Here is a 26297-nt window from a genome sequence, read left to right on the forward strand (position 1 = left end):
ATACTTTGATGCGTCCACTTGTAAGCTGAGCTCCTTATCTGGGTCAAAGTAGATGAGGACTGGCCCAGGTTCACTGGTAAGTATGTCTTTCATCTTTTGGAATGCAGCGTCGTGCTGCGCGTCCCACAGGAACTCATTCGATTGTTTAAGCAGCTGTCTCATGGGTGCGTTTATCTCGGAGAGGCTCGGGGCGAACTTCGCCAGATAGTTGACCATACCTAGCACGGTCTCCAGTTCTGCACGGCTCTTTGGCGCCTCCATCTCCTTGATGGCAGCTATCTTGCCTGGGTCAGGCTTCATGCCGTCAGCTGAAAGGACGTGCCCGAAGTAGCTCACTTCGGTGGCTCCGATGGTGCACTTGTCTGTGTTGAGCCGAACGCCTCTCTCCCGTGATCTCACCAACATTGCATGTAGGTTCTTATCGTGTTCTTTTCTGGTCGCGCCATATACAAGGATGTCGTCTACTATAGCTGCTACTCCGTTCAGTCCCTCGTATGTCTCGTCGATTTTTCGTTGGAACTCGTCCTGGGCAGAAGCGAGCCCAAATGGTAATCGTAGGAATCTGTATCGTCCAAACGGTGTGTTGAACGTCGTCGGCTTCGATGATTCTGTGGAGAGCTTGATGGACCAGTATCCCGACCTTGCATCCAGTACGCTGAAATAGCGTGCGCCTGTTAGTCTGGGTGTGATGTCCTCTAGTGTCGGCAGAGGGTAGTGCGGGCGCTTGATAGCCTTGTTTAGCTCCTTAGGATCCAAACATAGTCTGAGCTTGCCTGTGCGTGGTTTCTCAACAATGACCAGTGCACTGACCCACTCCGTTGGTTCGATGACTCTAGCGATGATCTGTGTGTCTTCCATACTCTGTAGCTCCTTCTTTAGTCGGCCACGCAGGGCGATCGGTGTCCTTCTCAGTGGGCAGACTACTGGCGTGGCGTCTGGGTCTATATGGATGTGACACTCTCCTGGGAATAGTCCTATCCCTTTAAACACGTCGTGGTATTCTTCCATGATGGTCTGTTTATCTGTGTGTGCATTTACTGACAACACTAGTTTAATGAGGTCCATATTCAGGCATGCCTGTAAACCTAGAACTGGGGGTGCCTGAGTGTCTACTATGTAAAAGTCTAACAACATGCCACGCTCTTTGTATTTACACTTTAATGTGCATGTGCCCTTTACCACTAGCTTCTCTCCACCATATCCTGTCAGTCTGCTTGAAGTAGGCTGTATTTTGCGTTTATCTTGTAAACTGTGATACTCTCTCAAAGGAATTACATTTACTTGTGCACCTGTGTCTAGCTTAAATTTAAGCTCTGTGCCCTGTTTTCCTACTTGTATGTCTGCGAACGCTTGTTCTGTTGCATCAAATCGTCTGTCTGTCACGGTGTCTACATACAGTTCGTCTGACTCTTCTCCTGACTCAGAGCGCATGCTAATCTCGTGTACTGACTTTTTCTGGAAACTACCGGCCCTGCAGACTTTGGCAAAGTGGTTCCATTTTCCACACTTTGTGCACTGTTTCCCCCTAGCTACACAGTTATCCCCTTCCTTGTGAGCTCTACCCCCACAGTATCCACAGTTCTTACGTGTGTCTGTGTCGCTCGCTCTGTTCGCTCTCTCTGTCCACTCTGCTCTGGGGCGATATCTCTGTGCGCTATACTTCTGTTCATGTCTGTGTACCTCGTGCACGAGCTGCTCCTGCGCGCTGCTCGTGGCGCCAGTAAAGCTCTTTATCTGTGATTGTGCTAGCTCGTGGGCTCTAGCTATATCTACCGCTTTGTCTAACGACAAGTCTGATCCAACGTTTAATAGTTTCTCTCTTACTTTTGCTGAGTGTATGCCAAACACTATGCGGTCTCTAACCATCTCATCATTGTTCACATATGCACAGTCCTTCACGAGTAGTTTCAATGCAGTGACAAATTGTTCAAATGACTCGCTAGGTTGCTGGGTTTTCTCATGGAATTTGTACCTAGCGAAAATCGTGTTCCTCCTTGGAAGTACATATGCTTCGAAATTGTCATAGTAGCTCTTCAATACCTTTGCTTCATCTGCACTGAGAGTCCATGTGTTGTGAATGTCTCTCCCTCTTTCTCCGCTCCACAGTAGCAGGTAGCTACATTTCTCATCCTCTCCTTTCTTCTTGAGTGGGCCCGAAAACATTAGCTCTGCATGCTGCCTGAACTTCTTCCATTCTCCCGGTAAGTCCAGAGAATCCCAATTCATCCGTGGCGACGGGACTCCGTTGATATCCATGTTCATCCTGCTTCTGACACCATGTCGTATTCGATTTATATAGAATAATCTTCAGGACGAGGAGATTGCATTTAGATATTTATTCAAAGGTAAGTACTCGTTAAGCATGACGGACCCCTTGTCAGGTATACATAATAGGAAGGTGCGCCTGGCGCGCCTGTCGTAAATGATATATTCAAAGCATGAATATTACAACCACCAGGCTGTATTGGGTACATTTTCTACTTGCACTTGCATTAAAGATATTTAATGCATTAATCCTGTTTTTAATTGATCTAGAAAATAATGTATAGTAGATGTCTTCATTCATCAAGTTCACTGTTCCTTACTAAGCTGTGTTTGTCATCTGCTTACAGTGTCACATGAAGCAGTCCTTGATCCATCACTGGAAGCAGCTCAAGGTGTGCTCCCTGAAGCTGGTTCAGGTCTACTCTGCCCCCAGCAATGATAAGTAAGTGGAATTGCATGCCTGGGTCCTTAGAAAGTCTTAAAATGTCTTAAATTAAATTAAATTGAGCCAAAGGATCCAACTCACTGACAAGAACCGTTAGAGCAGGGGTTCTCAAACTTTTTCATACCGTGACCCCATTTAATTTAAGAATTTCTTTGGGGACCCCACATCGCGTAATTTCAACGTGGAATTAAGGAATATCAAAATAAAAGCACACGTTGTTGAACTTGATCATGCATATTTATTAGAATGTAATGTAAATGTAATTACAGCACCATGTTATCAATACACATTTATAAAACGAGGCATATTTAGCCAAAATATGTTGCCAGAACATAAAAAAAATATATACTGTATATACCTTTTTTACTTTCCAATGCCACTGTCACCTACCCACGACCCCAATTTGGGTCGCGACCCGTAGTTCGAGAACCACTGCGTTAGAGAGATGTTTCTCATGGGTGAGCTGAGCCAAAGGATCCAACTCACGGAGAAGAAGAGATTGAACGCCCCTCGCTAGACGGTATAAAGGAGGAGATATGATTCACGTCAGAACAGTTCTCTACACGACCTGCTGGAACGAGGCCAGACGCGCCTCTGTGTTGCACTTGATATATTCATTGGTTACGGAAACATGTCCCGTCGCGCTTCAAAGCCAGACCGGGCCCCAAGGCCCACCCCCCCCCCCCCCCCCCCCCCGGGACCTCAACGCTGGGACGATTCACCCCCCCCCCCCCCTCGCCGCTGCGCTCAAAGCATGCCATCCATCGTTTTTCTCTGTTACTCCGGGCGAACGCTGCCTGCCGCCTTTTAGATTTTACTAAGTGAACTAAATCACTGTGGCCACTTGTAATCGCCTTGCCTTTACACAAGCGTCAGTCATAAACTGATGCCATCAATCAGATCCGACGGGGGATATTCGAATCTATCTTCTAGTCTCTCGATTGATGAATACTGTGAATAGAGATGCATGTCTCTAGAACTACATTTATCTGCCTTTTTTTTTTTTTTTTTTTTCTTTTTAAAGGGGAACTATCTTATAAATGGCCTTTTTGAGTGTTTAGCATTGTTTCCTAGCTATGTGAACTTATATTAATATGATCTATGTCTCAAAATTCTCATATTGGCGCATTCTTCCAATTCTCCTCTCACAATATTCACCCTCACTGAACTGAGTCGTTTGAAAATGTGCTGATTTGTGATGTCATATAGTCACTGCTGCATGTTAATGTTGGGACGCTCCGCAGTGGTTTGTTTAGGTGGCGCCCTGCAGCCCAGGCTCAAAACAGCTCGAAATCTTGAGGTAGAAAAATGCTGTTTTTGAGGACTTGATTAGAAATACAAAACAATGAATAAAAAAAATATATATATTACAGAGGTGTTCCATAGACTCACAGGAATTGTGTAAAAGTGCCCAAATAGTGAAAGAAATAGTAAAATAGTTCCCGTTTAATATCCCAGTTTTATGAGAGATGATTTCCCTAATGCTGCCTGTGCAATATAGTGTCCTACTGTAATGACGATCCTTTTGTCCTCGACTGTGATGGCTTCGTGCTTGGCCGACGACGTTTTTAATACTGTACATTCTTATTTTTGTTTTGTTACATGAGAACTGTGGGAGTTTTTGGTTTAAAAGATACTTTGTATTGTCGCAGTGAAAGGGTTAGCCCTTTGTCGTGTGACAGTGAAAGGGTTAACCTTCTGTATTGTCGCAGTGAAAGGGTTAACCATTTGGTGGTGTGGTAGTGAAAGGGTTAATACGAATAATGATATTATAGCAGCTGTGGCCTGTCGTTCGAACAACCCCACTTAGCCAGTAGCTTCCTGTAGCAACGACGTGGGCCTTTTCTGTTGTGAATTATTTCATGTTATGAATGTTTTCTAAAAAGGAAAAAAAACGTAGAACAATTCTATCTCGTTGTTACATCATTAGGAGCGTGGAGAGATTAAAACGGTAAAGGAAAAGAGACATGCGTGTTTGGTTCGTCATTGTATTTATTAATACGGTAGTTCATATTAATATCAACCCTACTATCATGGTCATTATCATTTTGTCAATGCTGTGAAATATAAATACTGTATATAAATCATATATAGGAACTGTATTTAACAAGAAGAAGAAAAAAAGAATAACTCTAATTTGACAGATGAGTTAATGTTTATACATTTATCATAATAATACTGTGGTCATGTTTTATTTTGGTGTCCATCGAGACTTCATTTGACATAATATTATAAAAGACAAGTTTGCAATTTGCAGATGTTTCATTAGTTCTGCAGTAATATATAAATATATATATATATCATGCTGAGCGTGTAATAAAATGCTTTATGTTTGTAAACGCGTGCAACTGTAATCATTTGTAGAGAATTTGTATTTGTATTTTGCCTTCTCCGTTGCCGCACCCACCCTCTGGAACTCCCTCCCTCCAGACATCCGAAACGCTACATCCCTGCACTCCTTCAAATCTCAACTAAAATCTCACCTCTTCACCAAATCTATTAATGACTCTAGTCTCTGCCTGATTTCCCTCTTGTTCCTCTGATCTCCTTCCCCTTAGTTAAACGTCGTGGGATTAACACACATTATGCATACTTTTGACAATAAATTAAATAAGAATTTGTTCTTACTTGCTTGCCTGGGTAAATAAAGGTTAAATAAATGTAAAAAAAAATAGAAAATGTCTTAATTTTTTTGAAAACCGATACAGATAATTTCCGATATTACATTTTAATGCCAATATCGGTAGGCCGATAATATTGGACATCCCTAATTATTATTATTATTATTTTGCCGACACGTCTTATTCACCGAAAGACACCAGTGGCAAATAGATGATTCCACATGTTCCATTGTGTTAGTTAGTTTGTCTCTCAGTAGTATTTAGTTTTTGGCAGGACGCACATCATCTCAAAGAGCAGGTTGGCACCAGTCAGTGCTGTGTTCCCTGTGGGTGGAGAGAGAGAAACATTAAAGCCTGATGGTTCATTTTTTTTTGTGACCAACCTTTTATTTTATCTTTTTTTAAGAAAAACAAGTTCAGAGGAAAGAGACATTCACATCAGCAGTTCATACAAATTCCCACAGTGGCATAAAAAAGTGTCTTTTCAGTATATAGATTGTCCGTCAGTAAAGTCATGTACTGTGTAGCCTGCCTGCTGGCAGGTGTGACAGTCTTTTTCTCCGTTCTGACGGTCCTGTGGCTGCAAGACAGTCCAGGTCGCTTCTTAACCCCCCTCCCAGCCCCCCGGGTTTGCATAGAAATTTTTAGGAAAGGAAGAAACCATGATGTATACATGTATAGGATACAATTTCAATTTTTTCTTTCTCTTTTTCCTTTTTTTAAATGCAATGAAATGAAAAACCAAAGTAAATCATAATTGTGTTTGTTAGATACCCTCTAATCCTGTTACAAAGTATTAAAGTAATAGGAAAAAAATTCATTCATTTTGACCTTTTTAACACTTTCAGTGCCAGCAGGGGGCGCACGATTTAGTGCTTGAATGCCCACCATCCACTTCAATGTTAGCGTTAATAATGCCTAATCTATGTTTTAAATGATGGCTATGTGTCTAATCTGCCCGTCGCTTATCAATGACTCGTTTTCCAGTCAACATTGTCGAAGCGGATTGTTTTTTTATCGGTTAATTTTCGTTTCATAGCATTTTGAAAAGCCCTCGTTTTCAAGGAAAATATAAATATTCCATGATAATCGCCCTTTACTGGAATATTCTAGAATACACAAAAACGTTGTAATTTTTCTGCCTATTTATGAATCGTTTTCAAATAAACGCTAGATTATCGATGTGTACGTATGCACGCTGGGGCCGCAAGCTGAAAATCGATTCTCTTAGTTCCTGATCGCTCGCACAGCCACACAGCCACACACACACATAGGGGAAAAGCTTATATCTCCGTGAAAACAGGTCTGATTATCCTAAGACTGGTAAAATAGATTCCTTACCTGAGATCAGATGTTATCCAAAAAGATTATTCCAATTCCTGATCGCCATTCCAAATATCGATCGCTTTTATTGATCCAATGCTACATACTGTACACATGTATTCCACGCTGTTCTGAGGGTCCACAATGAATCCGATCGGCTCGGGTTACATGCCTGAGAAGTAAAATGTGGATTCCGGATTTTTCTTTTCTCATCCATTTTCATTGAGCCCATTACCATCTGGGAGACGATAGGGGGCGGTTTTTTCACATCTGAGCTCCTACAGGGGCTGCATACCAACGGGAGACTCGGTTGATGAAATATGAATTCAGATCGCTAATAAAAAAATAAAACGCTAATAAACGTCGTGGGCATTCAGGCATTGGGCTGATAAAACGTGGTATGACGTGATGGGCACTGAAAGTGTTAATGGGAAACGATAAACGAACGTGGCGAATTATAATACCTGTGGTGTCGTACGCAGGGGACACCTCCACCAGGTCACATCCCACCAGACTGAGACCGCGGCAGCCTCGGATTATCTCCAATCCCTGGATACAAATCAGAACCAATTTGGAACAAGCCCAAACCCGCCCAATTTTCCACCGTTGACTAAAACCACACTCCTTCAATCAATATCTGATATGAAGAAGGAAAATAATTTAAATACTAACCTTCGTACTGTCTTTTACTAGTATGCCCTCTGCTACTTAGGAATCTATCTTGCCTAGAGACCTGTTCGCTGTATACGTCAGACTCAGTGTGCGCGCGCATCACCGGGGCAGAAAGGAACTTAATCCTGGTGAGAACAACGGGGGAGACTACAATATATTTGCATTTGTTAGCCATGCTAGCGATCTAAAGGGTATTCTTGTTTACCAGAGAGGAGATCCGGTACAAGAATCTAGTTTGTTGACTTTTTTGATTACATTGGATGCCATTTTGTCACAGGAATGATTTGCCTCTAGGATGGAACCCAGGTATGTAATTTCATCTTTCCTTGTGACAATATTGTCACCCACTGTAACTGAGAAGCCGTTGGCCTAACTGAGTATGTTATTTGATCCAAAGAGAATGGACTCTGTTTTACCCAGGTGTAATGATAGTTTGTTATCAGCGAGCCAGGTGCAGATTCTGCCGAGTTCAGAGCTGAGGGCTTTTTCTTTAAAGGATAAGGCAGACAAGGCTGAATGTGTCCAGGTATGGCAAGCAAGCATCTCATAAAGACGGCAGCATTCTCGTATAGCGCACTTATATAATTATGAGAGGAAAATGGTTATTAAAACTATCTCTATGCACGTTGCCTGTATGGATGGAATAGAATTACAGATCTGTTGGAGATTTACATTTTGACGTGGTGTCATAATTTAACTTAATGTTAACCTTAATGTTGATATGGCACACTGTTTTATTTTTATTTTTTTGTAAATGTTTTTATTTTCACTTTTTCAAAACATACATAGAACAAGACATCACACAATACAATAGATTTACGGTAATAATAATAGAGACACTAACAACAATAACACTAACAATAATAACAACAGAAATGATAGTAAAAATAATAAAGACATAATATAAACTATAAAAGTACATTATTAGACATGACAAAAGACAAACAACAAAGACATGGCTCAAATATTCACATGTTGTACTGTATATACAGTGTGGCGGTTAGGGAGTCAGCTCCTGGTCCACGATAGCACCCAGTGTACTGATCAACTGTGTTAGGACCATTAGACAAAGATAGACTGTGTGTGTACGGAGTGTATGAGTGTGTGTACTTTGTAGATGCGTGTTTACCTATGTGTGTGTGTGCATTACCTATGTGCGTGTTTTATGTGTGAATGTTTAATATGCCTGTGTAATTTACGCGTGCATGTTCTATGTGTGTGCATGCGTATATGTGTGGTGTGAGCGTGTGTATGTGTGCGTGTATATTACAGTAATTATGGTTCCCTCAGCAACGATACCAGCACAATCAGACAAAAACAAGGCAGCATTGGTCTATAGGGGGGCTATGGGTAATGGGGAAAACCACAGAGTACAGTGGCAGACAGTTCAGGTCCGATATGAGACAGATAAGATAATTTTTTTTAGCATTTTTACAGCTTTTATTGGTCACGCAGGACCGACAGAGGAGAGGGCGAACGGGAGGAGAGGTGGGGAGGACATGCGACAAATAACGACGGGAGCTGGGATCGAACCCGGGTCGGCCGCGTAGGTGCGCAAGGCACTATGGTATGCGCCACAAGGGCGCCCCGCATTTACCCTTTTTAAGGAGAAGGCAAATATTAGCCTCCCGTAGGGACTGGGGTAATATCCCAACCTCAGAGGAGTGATTAAGCATTGCCAGCAGGGGATCCAAGAGAATATGACCGAATTCCTTATAGAATTCGCATCCGAAACCGTCCGGGCCCGGAGCCTTACCAGATGGCATACCCTTAAGGGCGCACAGAGCTTCTTCCTTCGTAATTGGGGCGTTAAGGAGCAAGTTCTGATCTTTCGATACCTTAGGGAGGTGCAAGTCAGCGAAAAAAGCTTGCATGTCAGAGAGAGCACCATCGGGTCGTTCAGTCCTATAGAGTTGGGCATAGAAAGAGGCAAACTCTTTATTAATAGTTTTGGTGTCAAAGGACCTGACCCCGTTTGAGTCCGAGATTGAGGCTATTACTTGGGTGTCAGCCCTCTTTTTTGCCAAGTTAGCTAGGCACCTGCCAGGCTTGTCACCGTGTTCGTACATTCTCTGTCTGGCAAATTTAAGAGAGTATTCGGCGTCCTGGATCAGAAGAGTGTTTAACGCAGTTCTGGTGGCCGTAAGCGCTATAAGCACAGCCGGGGCTGGGTTTGAAACATGTTGATTCTCAAGGTCGGCTAGTTTGGATTCAAGAAGTTTGCATTGTTCATTTTTCTTGCGTTTCTTGGATGATACGTAAGACATAATCAGTCCGCGAGAAAAGACTTTGGATGTTTCCCAGAGCAGAGACGGGTTATCCGTAGAATGTGAGTTAATTGAGTAGAACATTTTAAATTCCGATTCGAAATAGGAGACAAACCTATCATCCTTGAGGAGGTATGGGTTAAGACGCCAACGTCTCGACAGCGGCCTCTCTTCTGACAAGGAGTAGACCAGATATATAGGGGCGTGATCCGATAAAACAATACTTCCGATTGTGCAGGACGATACTAGAAAGAGCTTAGAGGAAGGGATGAAGAAATAGTCTATTCTACTGTTGCTCTTATGTGGGCCGCTAAAAAAGGTAAACTTCAGTTTGGATGGGCAAAGGGTTCTCCAGACATCTGAGAATCCGATGTCTGTACATAGGGAGGAGAGCATCTTTGCTTGCCTAGAGGGGGGAGCCAAACTGGGTGGGAGTTTGTCAAGAGACGGTATAAGGTGACAGTTAAAGTCTCCGCCCACAAAAGCATTCTCAGAGGCCAGGCCATTAAATTCAGTAAATACTTTGGATAGAAAGTCAGGGGAGTAGCCTGGGGGACAGAATACATTCATAAATGTCATTTCTTTACCCTTAAGAACCCCTTTGATAATCACATAGCGACCTTGGCTATCTAAGGAAGCTGAAGCAGGCTGGCCTGCCACAAAATCTCCTTGTCAACTTTTATCATTGTGCGGTTGAGTGTGCTGACCTACGGTGTGTCTGTGTGGTTCTCCAGCTGCACAAAGGCAGAGCAAGAGGCTCTACAGAGGGTGGTGAAGGCGGCATGCAGGATCGTCGGGACTCCTCTACCAAACATCACCTCCGTCTTAACCTCCCGCTGCCTCCACCACTCCAAGTGTATCATCAAGGACCAGTCTCACCCAGCACATCACCTCTTTCAGCTCCTTCCCTCAGGGAGGAGATACCGGTCCATACATGCCAAGAGTTCAATATTTAAGAACAGCTTTTCCCCCCAAGCAGTCAGACTGTTAAACGCTCATTGACTGTCCCCTCACGTGCACCATGCACTTACCTGGACTTGATAATCACTGTTACCACTCATCATGCACTTTATTATTTAAAATATTCTGTTATGTACAGTGTTATATGTGTTATGTGTTCATGTATGTATATATTGTACTACGGTCTGTGGGAGCTCCCCTGAAATTTCGTTGTATACTGTGCAATGACAATTAAAAGTCTATTCTATTCTATTCTATTCTAAAGAGGAAGTTATGAGTCTAAAGGGGAGATTTTTATTGATCAGTATGGCCACTCCCCTACTAAATGTAGAATAGTTTGTGGCGAAGACCTGTCCCACCCAACTCTTTTGGAGTTTAGCGGTGTCGTTGGGTCCCATATGGGTTTCTTGTAGTAAAGCAATAGAAACATTCTCCTTCTTTAAAAAGGTCAGAATCGCCTTCCTTTTCGCTCGTTTCTGAAGACCTCGAACATTCCAGGAGCAGAGCTTAAAGCTCTCAGAGTTAGCCGTAGCCATAGAATATTAGGGGTGTGTAGACAGGGCAGACCTAAAAAGGCCTGTGGGCACACACCAAATTCACCTATTTTAACCACTAAGCATATGTACCTAGAGCCATATATAAAATAAATATTTTCAGTGGCAGACATGTGTCCTGAGCCATACATAAAACATACATAAAACATACATAAAACATACATAGGTGCGGGACCGGTGGGCCTTTCCCCAACAAAAACGAACTAAACTAAAACCCTCAAACCTACCATAAGTAGATTACTCTCTCAGTGGCTGCTTGCCACACTCCCAAACATAAAAAAAAGAAAAGAAAAAGAAAAAGCCTCAAAACGTAGAGTAAATGGAAAAGTTCACATTAAACCTTATAAAAACATGGCTAGGTTTAAACAGGAAACCTAGAACAGGAACCGTAGCAAGAGAAAAAGGGGGGGGGGGGGGGGTAAATGACCTGTGTACTGCGTGATAAACGTGTGCAGTACGTCCACCAGGCCGGAAGAGGGCGATACTCTGCTGACAGGTCCGCGTTGTTTCCTATGGTTCACACAGAGTAGCTTGCTGCCTTGTCATAGCGCAATTAGGCCGCCGTGTCAGGAGAGGGTGCTGTGCAAAAGTTCGTCTGACATTTTAGCGGCCTAGCAGGTCAACAGCTGATGATGACGCCTCTGGCCACACACGTGACCATTTGCCATGTGTGTGGCTAGCAGAACGTAGCTGGAAGAGCGTGGCTGATGGATCCATGAGACCTCAGTCCGAAAAAAATATGTACACACACACAAAAAAAAAAAAATGCATCACGGAGGCATTAAGCCAAGTCGTGACGAGGCGTAAGTGACACGCATAGAAGTCCTAGGTCATTTAAACAAAGCTAGCTCTTAGCTCCCCGGCATATAGTGGATGTAAAAAAATTAAATTAAAATAAAGTGGCATTATGTAATAGTTATACAAAACAGACCAGGCCAACCTTAAGTCAGACGCAGAGAAAAATAAAGCATCCAGGCGATACCTAACGTCACACAGTCAACCATATTTATAAGAACGAATAAATATAGAGGGATATGCCGCTCGGCACATTAGCCATAGCGAGGTGCTAACGGCCCAAAATCAAGCTACTACCGCGTTTGGTACTGGTGAGGCCGGTGTCGGGGCCCCTCCACGCCGGGTCTTCAAGAAGTCCACGGCGTCCTCAGGCGATGAAAGATGTTTTCTCGCGCCGTCTCCGGTTGTGATGATAAGTCTCGCAGGGAACTGTAGAGACGGCTTGAGTCCTAGCTTGTAGAGGGGGGCCATGACGTCTTTGTAGCGGGAACGCTGCTCCACGACTTCGGGGCAGTAGTCTTCAAAGATCAGGACTGGTTTCCCTCTGTATTTCAGCGTTCGCCTCCTCTTCCGTGCCTCCCAGATAATCCTCTCTTTTATTCGATAGTGGTGTAGGCGAGCAATAACCGCTCTAGGCCTGGAGCCGGGTGCTGGCTTGGCAGTGAGGGCCCTGTGACACCGGTCCAGTTCGGGTGGCGTAGGGAGGACCTCCTTCCCCAGAATTTCAACCAGTACCTCTGCAAAAAAGTCGCTGGGCCGGTCGCTATGAACGGACTCATCCAATCCCAATATGCGAATATTAGACCGGCGACTCGTGGACTCACCGTTAGTTAGCTTAGCCTTTAGCTTGTCATTGTTCTCTTCCAGCGCCGTACACCTAGCCTCTAGCTCGTCCAGCCTGCCGGTCCAAGTATTTAAACCGTCTTCCACGGAGGTCAGACCCTCTGCATGGTCATTAACCGACGTCCAGAGGCTGTCGAGTTTGGATTCGAGCGAGGCAGCGGACGCTCTGATTTCGTTGGTTAGGGCCCGCCTTAGCTCTTCAATTTGCCCAGCAATGGCGGTTATATCAGCGGGAGCGTCGTCCTTCTTGGATTCATTTCTCAGTTGTCTCGTCGCCATTGTGGTTCTTGCAGCCAAAATAAATAAGTAGAAACATAAAGGGGGTATATACAAAAAGGTTTAACCGAGTTGAAAATATAAAAAGAGGCTTTTAGGACTAAATATAAAAATACGGGAGTCACATCGTGGCCATGAGCGACTACCCCATCCTTGACCCGGAACCGGAACCTCATGGCACACTGGTTAACAAGAACATTTTAAAATGGCACTTTGTATCAAAAAGGTTCCTGACCCCTGGTGTAGGATGTACATGAGACAAACATCCATCAGGGGAGACCATGGTCAGCTCTCCATTCCCCGAACCAGACTGCAGACCTTTGGGGACAGAGCTTTCAGCGTGCCCCCCCCCCCCCCCTCTCTCTCTCTCTGGAACTCCCTCCCCGCAGAACTCTGCAACGCCCCAACTCTGGACTCTGTGTCTGTCCACCATGTTTGTTATTGTTGATATTGCCCTATGTAAAGCGACCTTGGGTTTCGTGAAATGCGCTATATAAAACCAAGTTATTATTATTATTTTGGCTCTGAAAGCCTCACTGAAATCAGCCAAAAGACAAGAACACAGATCGACATTGAAGTCTTCAGCCGGGGCATCAGTCCGATGCCATTTTGATTATGCTGCCACCTGCTGGTTCAATAGCACTCTACAGCTCATCAAGAATAAACACAGACACAGACTGTCCAACACAAGTTAACCACCTCCCTGTACTCTTCTAGATTCTGCATTATTCTCAAGATCTAAATTGCCTTCCAGTTGACAAACGACTCGTACAGATCAGGGTAGGACTTAAAATTGTTCATGATGACATCCGCAAATATCTGTCCAACCACTTTAACACATTCCCTGCCACGGTTATATCCATCAATTTAGCCTCTCTGCCACCACTCTAAGCCTATGGAGATGTTCACCTTCTTTGCAGGGCTATAACTTTTTAAATTGTATTGCTAAATTGACATTACAAGTTTTTATACACGACTGCAACTGAATGGAATAAACGTCCAGTATCTCAAACTCATCGAAGCAGAGAGACATTTTTAAACTCTGAAGAAATGGCTAACAAAATAGTCTCTCAGAATAGGAGACCTTGCACAAACCAACCCATTGTCTATAAATATATAGAGACGAATATATCCATATATATCTACGAAGGGACATTTATGCACATGTATTGGGACTGCTCACCAGTTAAGACATTCTGGAAAGATGTGACCCAACAATTATCAAAACTCGTATCTTGGAATATACCTGTACACCCCTCTGTATTTCTATTGAATGATGTTTTTGAGTTTGCAGTAAATCCACAGCTAAAGAGATTGGTTTTATCGGGTATCACAGTAGCTAAAAAGCTGATCGCATCACGCTGGTTTCAACCGGAAAAAATGTGCCGGAAAGTTTGGTTTCTTACATATCTCGATGTGATTTATCAAGAAATATCTACAGCAAGAATTCTGGGTCTCAATGAATCCAAAATGTCAATGTGGTTAGAAGTGGTGGAGAGAATAAAAGCTAGTTTATAATGGTAGTGTCTGGTTAGGAGCGAGGGATAATGGAGGTACTATCCAAAGAGGGGTCCGGGAGGGGGGGGGGGTTCGAGCTGGAGCATATGTGTGTAGGTTTTTAGATAACAGGTATTAGGGGTATATCCTATATAAGACAATTAACAAAAATGTGATTTCATTGGATGTGCACTGACAACTAATGCTTGTATATCTTATCGTGTGTTGTCATGTTTGTTTATGTGTTTGTTTAAAAAATAATAAAAAAATAAAATACAAGAGACGAATATATCCATGCAACAATAAATATATGTTTATATATTTTTTTAATGTTAAATGTTTTTACTTTTTAATTATTATTATTTTGTATATATATTATTTATACTATTTATTATTATACAAAATAATAATAATTGATTATATAAATATTAAATATATATTAAACAAATTATATATGTAACGGATGGTATCGTGAAGCGCAATCATGAAGGGCTGGGGCGAGTAGCGGTGCTATGGGTTAAACTCACTCTCATCCTCAAAAGACACATAGACACGTTACAAAGCAGTGAGTTCACTTCTTGGTATAGCGGTCTGTGCCGTTGCACGCGGCGTGGGAGACCCGGGTTCGAAACTCCCTCGGGGCTTCGAAGTTTAAGGTGACGATGTCGCAACCGTTACATATATATATATATTGTTGCACGGATATATTCATGCCACAATAAAGGTACAACAGACGTCCTGTACCTGTATGGGTGTGAGCCCAGCGATCTCTGGCGTGCCCGTTCCAGGGGCGAAACCTGGGTCCAGAGCGTCGATGTCGAAGCTGAGGTAGACCGGCCCGCTGCCCATCTGAGCCCGGACCTCCGCCATGAGCGGCGCTAGGGATTTGTACCAGCACTCTTCTACCTGGACCACACGGAACCCCTGCAACAAGACACACGAGTGAGGGAAACCCTGTTGGTCTCTGCCTTGATTGGGTCTCAGAAGGTCGTCTACACTTCCTGGAAGTGTTTGACCTTTGACCGTTACTTAATTTTTTTTACCTTTACTTAAATTCAATACCTCTGCAGAGGAGGTCATGTTTTAACCCCTTCTGTCCGTCTGTGAACAAGGCAGCTCTGACAGTCATGGCCAGATTGCCATAAAGGTTAGAACGCATTGTAAACGGGAAGTGATGTGTTGCTTGTGCTCGTCCAGTTTGCGCCAAACTTAACAAATATGTTTGTCCTACTAGTTTTGAGTAATTTGACCTGGATATTCTCACAGAACTAAGACTAACTAAGACATCACGTTCACACTTAGTGATTGATTGATTGATTGAAAATGTTATTAACAGATTGCAGAATGGGTACAATACAGTACGGCTCAATACACACAATTGTTAAGGGGATACATCATAACATATATGACATACACAACATACAGGTAGACAGTACTGTTACATCTAGACATTTATGACATACCAGATCTACAAATATACAGTACTGTTTATGTGTACAAAAGGAGTCTAAAAAGAGTATATACATTTGAGGGGGAATTGTACATTGGAGGGGGTTGGGTTCCAACTACATTGGAGGGGGTGCTCAATTCTGATTTATTGCTCAGATCTGATCTTCTTTTTTTCAGTTATATATTATACATTACAATAAATATGGTTACAATAAACACTAGAATCTAAATATACTATAAGTAAGTAAAGTATACAGTCAGGGGTGTAAAAAGTACCCAGAAATTATACTTAAGTGAAAGTATGGGTACCGTCTCAAAATCGCACTCAAGTAAAAGTCAGAGTATCTGGCTAAAAACACACTTGAGTAAAGTCAAACAGTTTCTACTTTTAAATGTACTTAAGTACTTAAAAGTTAAAAAAAAATTGCAAGGGATAGACCAGGGGTCTCAAACTCATTCCATCGTGGGCCAAGTTTTCATTTTAACTACACATTGCACCAGGTGAGCTAGTTGAAGAGGTGAGCCAATTAGTGAAATCATCAGCTGGTGTTTAGGCAAGGCTGGAATGAAACCAAGCATACACTCTGCCCACAATGGACTCACTGGGTCTCATTCCCGAACATTTTTCAAAGATATATTCTGGAAGACTTATCTTGGAACCACTGAGACATAATCTATGACAAGTACACTCTGAGTCCTGAACGTGCTGGAGATATGTCTTAAGTGGCTGAAACGGTCGCAGAAATTATATGATCTGATATCTGCTTGGAGAATGGCATTCTGTCGTAAACTCCAAAGCGCGTTCCCGTTCAGTTCATTTGCATACAAACCACGCCCCCGACAGTCCTTATAAAGCAACTGTTGACGCAGCTGTGTGAAATGGAATGGCGGAAGTGCTTTGAGAGCCGCGTGATTACGAAACCTAGCGTCAGTCAGTGCCAATCAGAGAGCGTCTCCGAGAAATGCGGCTAGGTTTCATAATCACGCTTGCGCCCATCAAAACTAGATTAGATTCATGTATTGACATCATATACAGCTCGTGGTACACACCTGCCGCAGCGCGCACACACACACGCGCGCGCAGTACTGTATATGAATGAATGAATGACATATAATATATATAGCCTACGGGCCGGCGGGCGTAATGAATGAAGCAGTATGGCTTATTATTCCATAAACCTATAGGCTACTGTTCATTCGTAGGCGCACACAAGACTTGTTATGGAATATTAATGCAGTCTATTTCCACCGATTAGCTTTAGTTCTTATTTATTTATCCACTGTCATTTCAGTGTTGGTGTATAGGCTATATAGTGTATTTCAATATAAGTTTAATTGATATATTCGAAGGAATGCAGGTTTATAGCTATATCAACCCCCTCCAATGTACAGTAACCAAGTATGGTTTTGTCAATATTCCAATGTACAGTTTTGCTTGTACAGTGTAAGTCTACCACCCCTCCTACCCAACCTCCTCCAACAGTTTCTACGTCAAATGTACTCTATTTTCTGGACTCTTTTTGTATCACAAACAGTACTGTATTTGCAAATCTGGTATGTCATAAATGTATAGATGTAGCAGTACTGTCTATCTGTGTCGTGTGTGTCATATATGTTATGATGAATTGAAAATGGGGGACCCTGATGTAAACAAGACGAAATTCTTTCTCTGGTCTGCATCCCCTTATGTAATTGAGCTGTACTGTACTGTACCCATTCTGCAATCTGTTAATAAAGTTTTCAATCAATACCAATCAATGGAATACATTGCATGTTGACCTGCATTCTTTCAAATGTATATAATTAATCATTAAAACAGATGTGTAACAAATAAGAAATGCAAATTCCACAGAAGGCATTCAATTATTATTATTTTCAATCATTTCACAATAATTGCATAATTGTGTTTGAATATCTGAGTAATTAAAGTAATTATACATTTGTCCAAAATAGCTGGCTCAGATATGGTTAATCCAGCTGCCCTGTGATCAGATGAATCCATATTATTTATTTTTCCGACATCAAATGCGTAATTTCTTATCGTACAAATATTGTCATATTTATTTTAATTATGATCAAGTAATTAATTCCAAGGAGGCCTGTAGCGTTAACATGAAGGAATCACTATGAGAACACAGTCTGTCAAGTTATAATAACATTTTAAATTAGTCAAGCAATCATGAGATTTGATCGTGGGCTGAGAGCATATTTAAGTGTGCTCCTCAGCACTCTTAGATCTGCTCTCAAATAAGATCTCAGGAAAATTTGAGGACTCCCACTCCCAGCCCTAATATGTCTTAAATAGGTCGAAATCTGGCTAAGACGAAATATTTTGTCGCAACTACGTTCGAGAATGAGACCCACTGTGTTCTGCGATAGACAATCGTTTGTGGCCATCTTCTGTAGCTTGTCACTCTGACTTTCTATTCTTCTGATAGCAGGTGTTTAATCAAAGATCCCCGCTTTCTAGGACCAATCAGCATGGGTATGGGCTAGGGCTGGGCGATATGGCCTAAATCTGATATCACGATATTTTCTGACCTTTCGGCGATACACGATACGCATCACGATGTTTTTCTTTTTTTCCCCAAAATTCATTATGAGGCTTACCAAGACAGTATTTGAGTTTGCAAGCTAACATTAAAGACAAAATAAAATACCCATGCATTTAGCATTTTTATATTATATATTAGATTTAGATTATTGGATTATTAGATTATATATTGCATATATTTAGCAATGAGATATTATATGATTTAGATATGAAATATGATGAATTGAAAATGGGGGACCCTGATGTAAACAAGACGAAAGTATTTCTCTGGTCTGCATCCTCCAGTCCGCTGTTGACTGTTGTTGTATTGAGCTGTACTGTATTGTACCCATGCTGCAATCTTTTAATAACGTTCTCATTCATTCAGTCGGCAAACAGAATCATTTTGATTGACAGTCGCGTCTGCCAATTACGTCACATCGCTTGCACCCGCCCTGCTGTTCTTAGCACCAATCGGAAAGCGCGTATTTATTTTTTACTTCCGCCATGGAGAGCTCAATGACAATAACAATAGCTTTTAGCTCCGCAGAAGGACTAAACGACTGGAGGCATAATGATTTTACTGAAACGGATGTTATAATAAAAGCCTTTCCATACATCTGTCTGATTGAAAACTTTATTAACAGACCGCAGAATGGGCACAACTGAGTCAGCACGGGCTGAGATATGAACGAGCTTGCTATATCTAGGTCGACCTCGGTCGGCACTATGTAAATACGCTGATGTTATTGAAAGTGTAACTATATAGAGACCTCTGAACAGGTCCTGCATTATTATTATTATAACGTTAATGCCACAACGAATGCCTTTGTTATCATAAGTAGTCACCTTTGATGCAGTAGTGTGTGTGTGGGGCGGCGCTGTTCAAAAGTGTCAACGTGTGGACCAGATTGACGCGACACAAGCCTCTTGGGCAAAACATCACGATATCCACGATACGTTTAAAAAGTGTATCGTTAATGAACTGTACCCGATATTTATATAATATCGTCATATCGCCCAGCCCTAGTATGGGCGGGTTCATTTTCCATTGATTGGCTGTTTTTAAATAAACGATAGTACGAGTGATGAAGAGGACGAAACGGAAAATTTCTTTCCCCCGGAATAAAAAAAAGTTTTTACTTTAACTTTTTAGTACTTAAGTACATTTAAAAGTAGAAACTTTTTTACTTTTACTCAAGTGTGTTTTTAGCCAGATACTCTGACTTTTACTTGAGTACGATTTTGAGACGGTACCCATACTTTCACTTAAATATCATTTCTGAGTACTTTTTACACCCCTGGCTCTGGGCCAGGGCTCCAGACTAACTTTTTACATTGGTTGCACCAGCACATAATTTAGGTGCACCCAAAAAGTTTTACCGCGCCTCTTGCCGCTGCAATAATACATTTTAAGCGTTACAGTTACCTTTTTTGTCAGTTCCCATACACATTAGTAATTTTAATTTCTTATTATGTTAAGTACATTATTGTAAACAGGAATAGAAGGTACAGATAAATGTTTTTTCTTTATTTAAATCACAAACAAGAAATTGTCATATGACACACAGCAGGTCTTAAAGTTCAGACAAATGGCTTTCAAACTAATTGTCTCACAAAATTCCACTGGAGCTTAAACATTTAAATAAGATTGCAATAACCTCAATTGTTTAGAAGAAGGGGGAAAAAAGTGCTGTGCTTGACTTGGCAGCATAGACTCCTATGAAAAAATAACATTGTATTACAGTTAGCAAAGTCCAATCCTTCACTTTTTTACGTCTATTTTAACACATTCAACTCAGCTCCAGTAGCCTAAATCCAGGTTGTATGTCTATTACTCATTATTATTATTATTACTCAACATTAAAACTGAAAATTATATTGAAAAAAGAAAACGTAATAATAACAGATTCCATAGTTAGGGCCCTATATGCTTATTGAATCTATTTGAATAGCCTAATAACTATTTAAATGTGTTGCTTGTCTTATTTCTGCTTAAACTGGAGTTATTATATAATAACATTGCTGTACCTTTTGCATGTGCGTGCTCCACCTCGATGTGGCCAATTAGGATATTGATAGGTCTCCCGTTGCGCAATATGCGGCTGTACACAAGCTCACACTCCTTTGCGGAGACGTCTGTATCTTCATCGATCATGAAGCTCATGTAGATGTTCTCCGCGATCTGAAGGGACGTCTTCTTTTTTAATGTGTCTGCAATCACTCCTATGAACTGGGCACAGGTAGTGTCGTTGCTGTACCTCGGGTTGACATTTAAGCAGTTTTTTTTCATTAGGGTGATCTGCGATTTGAATTTAGTAAACGCCAGCTCTTCTTTTGCAATATTATAAGCAGTGTTGAATTTGATTTTCATTTCTTCCTCCTCGCTTTTTCTATTTGCCGCCGTCTGGCGCTGAAATGCTTGGTGGAGAGGCACTGTTGATGTGCTGGCAACACACCCGTCACGACAGTGACGACACACTATGTGTTTTTTGGAGACACTATGCTTTTCTAATGTTTCTATTCTGAATGTTGATGATCTGACAGCAAACGCAGTACTGCCAGCCATATTAGGACCACACTCCTTGCAATACATGCAAACCATACTGTTTGTCACTTTATCGTAGCGGTGCCAGGGAAATTGAACCAGCCATTCCTTCCGAAAGGTATATATTTTGGTTTCAGGTTTCAGTGGCACAAGACTTTTTTTTGTTTATCTCGTCATTCAGTGAATAACGATCAGAGCCAATCAGAGGCAGATCAGGGCTGGTCTTTGCATAATGCACGTGTTAGAACCAATCAAAGGCAGAGATTTTTTTTATACATTTTTTTGAGAACGCACATGGCCGGGAAAAAGACGCTACACACACACACACACACACACACACACACACACACACAGACCTGCTGGGAGGTGCACCAGTGCGACAAGGGAAAACATCATGCGACCAAATCAGGCGCACTCTGGAGCCCTGCTCTGGGCAGATCTTATGCAGTCGTCCCCTCCCTCACCTGGGCGCGGCTCCACTCGTAGGAGTCAGGGGAGTAGCCCGTGCCCCGCAGGCCGATCTGCACCACCCTCCTGCAGTCCAGCAGCCCCTCCTCCACGCAGCGCCGGAACGGGGTGCCGTGGCCGATCCTCTCCCCCAGGACCACGTCGCTGGTGTCGGCGTGGGCGTCCACGTGGACCAGACCCACCGGGCCGTGTCTGACACACGGTGATGGTTCCAGGGCGGGTTAAAAACGGGCACAAAGGGTTAACCTTCTGTAGTGTGGTAGTGAAAGGGTTAACCTTCTGTAGTGTGGTAGTGAAAGGGTTAACCGTCTGTAGTGTGGTAGTGAAAGGGTTAACGTTAGGTTATGACTATAACCAAGTTCTGTTAGTTAGGGGCGATGCTTGGCATCGCCTTCTGCACTATCTCGCGTACGTGCACGCGTACTGAATAAACCACAAATGTACCTCTAATACCAGTATTAGTCTGACCACACCCCTCATCAGCTTACCTTCATAAGCAGGTGTGTGGTCACCTGCTCTCCTCCTTCCCAAGCTTTCACCACAAGGTGAGGACAAGGGCTGCAGCGGCGTCCGATGCCAAGCATCGCCCCTAACTAACAGAACTTGGTTATAGTCATAACCTAACGTTCTGTATCGTTAGTGGCTTAGCTTGGCATCGCCTTCTGCACAAGGGAGGCCAAGCGGAGCCACTTGGCTGACAAATACACCCCGCTGACAGCCCCCCAAAACCATCAGAACAGGGAGGGCCGAGCCCCCCCGACCCCCCCTAATGGAGGGTAGCCCCCCTATTAGGGACGTCACGGGAGGGCGACGGACCCGACCGTGCGAAGAGGCACTCAAGCAACTCAACGCACAGGGTGAGCAGACCGTGGCTTGACCCCACGACTACACACACGCACAACCCGCATGCCACCCGGGAACGAACGGAGGAACAACCTCGTTACTGCCCCCAGAATCACGGGGTCAAGGGCAAACCCAACCCCGTGGCAAGGCCGTAGCAGCGGAGCACGAAGGAAGACCCAGACCCACCAAAAGGACTGGACTCCCTGGAATGGGGGCCCGGAGAAGTCCATGATGCCAGCATCAAGACCCCACCAGGTGGGCACGTAGTGCCCCGCCCCCCACATCGCCAGCGTATTCGGACAAAGGCCCCTCAGTTACTGCACCTGGTATTCCCAGGCGGAACCAACCAGGCCAGAACCTGCCCAGCTTCCGAGATCGGACGAGACCGGGCGTGTTCAGGTCGGTATGGCCGTAAGCCGAGCGGGCCCCGTCCCCCCAATAGTACACCGCCTGGCACACTGACCCTGCAGAATAGGCAGTCAGCATGGCCGTAAGCACACAAAAAAGGTTAACCAACGGAAGCAGGCAGCGCACCGGGAAAAAAAAAAAAAAAAAAAAAAAAAAAACCAGGCAACAGGCTGTTAACCCTAGCCTGGAGACTGCGGACGAGACAGGCGCCAGAGGGGACAGCTGAACACAGCCGCCCCGGCGGAAGGAGCGTAAGCTGGCGGTGTTGCATGACCAAGCCTCCATTTAACAACCCCCACCCAGAGGGGTCGAGGCAGAGAAGGCTGACACGATTGGCAGACGTCATGAACGTGCAGGGGCACCCTCAACCGGTGAACCCGGGAGTTGACACTGCTCCAACACACCAGGGAATCAACCACCTCGGTGTTACCCAATGCGGTGGTTGTTCCTATAACCCCTCAAGAAAAAACTCCAAAACACACCTGCGGGTATACACCGGCTATACCGCAGTACAAGTGTTTCAGTTTCCAAAAAGGGTTAACCCAGGCCTACGGGTCGCAAACATCACTTCGGACCGGGCCTGGCGGTACGGGAAGCACAGGGTCACCAGAGGAGGTCAAAAAACCACCCCCACAGGCCCCTCTTCGCCATGCGTGAGAGAGGAGCGAAAAATAATGGAGAACCAGCCCCTAAGCACACCGTACCCGGTATTCCCCGGCGGTCTCCCAACCAAGTACTAACCAGGACCAACCTGTGTAGCGGCCGAGATCCGACGAGATCGAGCGCGTACAGAATGGCATGGCTGTAAGCCATGACGACAGTGCTGAGTAAAAACATACCCAACCAGGGTCTCCAAAGCGCTTAACCCTGTGACACCCAGACCGACCTGGCATTTTTCCCCCTGAAAAAAGCCCAAGTCCCTCAGGGTACCAGAACAGCAGATCTGCATCCCCGGCGGACAACGGGTTCAACTGATCTGGACCAGCGTGACCAGAACCAGTCCCGTGCCCTAACCACGCCGACATGCCTACTCCAGGAGAAGGGCAGATATGCGTGTTGATCTTAACATGAAAAGAAGGCGCCACCCAGACGTCGGGACGAACCGCGCCTGGTGGCCCACCCCAAGGGCGTGAGACCCCACTACATATGTTCAGATCCATCCCGTCATCATCCCCCAGACATGAACGAGAATCCGTCGACAACCCACCCAGGTCATGGGATGTGGTCGCCGGAAGAGGAAAAACCCCCATCTCAGTTGCTTTATAAAAACGCTGTTTCAACCACAAGCAACTAAGGCGTGCCAGTCAATCGCCTGTTTACAGCGAGCTAGCACTATACGTGCGTCGGGACACACCCCCATCAATGAACAGGCTATTTAGACCTGTCATTGAATCCCCAAGGCGCCCAGGGGAACGACAAGAGGGGTGTGACACTCCCTAACTCCAACACTTCTGGAATAGAAAGAAGGAAGCATCAACAGTATGTATCCCAGTCTACACAGCCGGGGTAAAAAATTTTCACATTTTTACATCCCACCACCCTCCCATAGGAAAGAGACGGGGATCCCCAGAGAGACTTCCCACGCGAGCTGTACAGATTGAAAAGAATATATTGCACCTTGAGCCATGTAAAAAACTGGTTTTAGGGCCTCCGGGGAAGAGGCACCGAACCCATACACACTCAATAAACGAATTGAATCGAATATACATACAATAGAAAAGGACCCTTCTAGAGGGTCCACCCACTTTGACAATCTGAGGAGGAAGGCTCTGTACTCTGATGGAGGCTTCCTCACATGGAAGAAGGAGTCCGAACTCACAGAAGGCCTGAGTAGGCGCTTGGTGAGGAGGAGCCCTGACCACCCCCCCTGAAAACAGATCCATCACATGGACCTGAACAGCACACGGAAGTCCTACCAACAGAGACGCGCACGGTGACGTACTCTATGGCGGGGGAATTCCTGCGGTGCACACGCCCAATATACCAGGCCGTGGGACCAGGAACTCCCTCCCCCCCCCCCCCCCCCCCCCCCCGTAACGTGCCGAACCGCCACGTGACGGGAACCTTGAAGGACAGGGGGTGTACCCCTGACCGACAGAACAATGGGGAGAGGAAAGGTTACCAGTTCACCCCTTTACGACCCCACACCCATGATACGACGTAACGACAAAAAGAGAATATGACACAGTCATAGTCAGCTCTATGAAGCGTTTCACAGCTCCACACAGCGCACGAGCTAACCTGCTATCTGATTTTTACTAAGGAAAAACACAGAATAGAGAGGGCTCTAAGAACCCCGGTCCAACATACACATGTGCTTCTGTGGCCAGTACAACCCAGTTGTAGGTCACATGACACACACAACCCATCATCACCTACAAAAAATGGCAAAAACACTCAACAGAGGAACGCCGTTTTTTTCACAATGAGAGAATACATCATTCTTGATTAGTATCGACCACAGGCCTTGCTAAGCACACATGACAGCAACCAAACCAATTTCCCTTTAGGAAATAAGTTTCTCCAGCAGATTTAGCACAACCTCAGCAATCAAGCTGAGAGTTACATCGTATCCCTACCACACAAAAGACACAATTAATGCACAACATGTCTGATAGGAGGTGATAAAGTCCCCAGGGAACCGGGGGGGGAAACACAATCCTCCTATTTTACCCTCAATACGGCCAGTTAAAACAGGAAAACCTGTTAATGTGTGAACTCACTGTTCATTGTCATTACAGTCTGAGAAAGAACATTCTTTTACTCACTCGTCACCAAGCATAGCTTCATAGGTTAGTTGCCTTAGTAGTGAGTACACGGTACACATAAACACCATGATGTTTCTCACACAACAACCAGATCAATACATCACGACCTGCACGGAGAAGCTAACTGCCAGTGACAAAAACAGCTCACACACAACCCGCAACGTATCTCAAATGCATTGCAACAACACACGTTTTGGGAAAAAAACACCGTTATTCACAATACATTTAGCAAGGTAAAACCAGAAGACGTGTTATGGGGTCTGGCCAACCCCGTACCTGCCCGGAACGCAGATCAGCGAAGTGCAGTCACAAGCCACCGTAGAACACAGCCGTCCCGTGTTGTTCGATCCGGGCAGCGTCGCCGCTCCACCAGTCGCTACAGTCCTCTTTGTTGACGCAATCCCCGTCTAGGCTCAGGCAGGGTCGACGAACATCCCCTGTCAAGGATGACGTCGTGGTCAAGAGTGTAAAACATGTTAAAAATCAAAGCACGTTCAACAGAATAGCATCAAGCTAACGGCTGCTCCAACCGTTCGGGTGCTATTGCTTCCGCTCGCGAGACGCCGATCTACGACGCACGCGATCAGGAGCGAGCTCCCGGCGGCGCGCGAGAAGCCAAGCTACCCCGCGCCAGGCCACCGACCGGCTAACCGTAAGCTATGAACATGTAAACAATGACATAACACTCACCCAGACAGGCCGCCGTTCTGAACCCTCCTCACTTTTTAAGAAAAAAGAGAAAACAAGACGTCAACACCGCTT

General features: G+C 44.2%; 1 protein-coding gene across 1 annotated transcript in view; it reads right to left on the minus strand.

The window, feature by feature from the left end:
* Nucleotides 1-5150: 5150 nt before the first annotated feature.
* Nucleotides 5151-26297, minus strand: part of agmat (agmatinase (putative)) — a 32251-nt gene continuing 11104 nt past the window's right edge. Inside the window, exons 4-7 of the mRNA XM_084323622.1 lie at nucleotides 21513-21708; nucleotides 15263-15442; nucleotides 7119-7203; nucleotides 5151-5655 (exon numbers count right to left, since the gene is read on the minus strand). Of these exons, the coding sequence (XP_084179748.1) occupies nucleotides 5582-5655; nucleotides 7119-7203; nucleotides 15263-15442; nucleotides 21513-21708 (535 nt within the window). The 3' untranslated portion in view covers nucleotides 5151-5581. The remainder of the gene's footprint in view (nucleotides 5656-7118; nucleotides 7204-15262; nucleotides 15443-21512; nucleotides 21709-26297) is intronic.

This window comes from Notolepis coatsorum (genome assembly GCF_963971535.1).
Source record: "Notolepis coatsorum genome assembly, chromosome: 10".
Classification (NCBI taxonomy): domain Eukaryota; kingdom Metazoa; phylum Chordata; class Actinopteri; order Aulopiformes; family Paralepididae; genus Notolepis; species Notolepis coatsorum.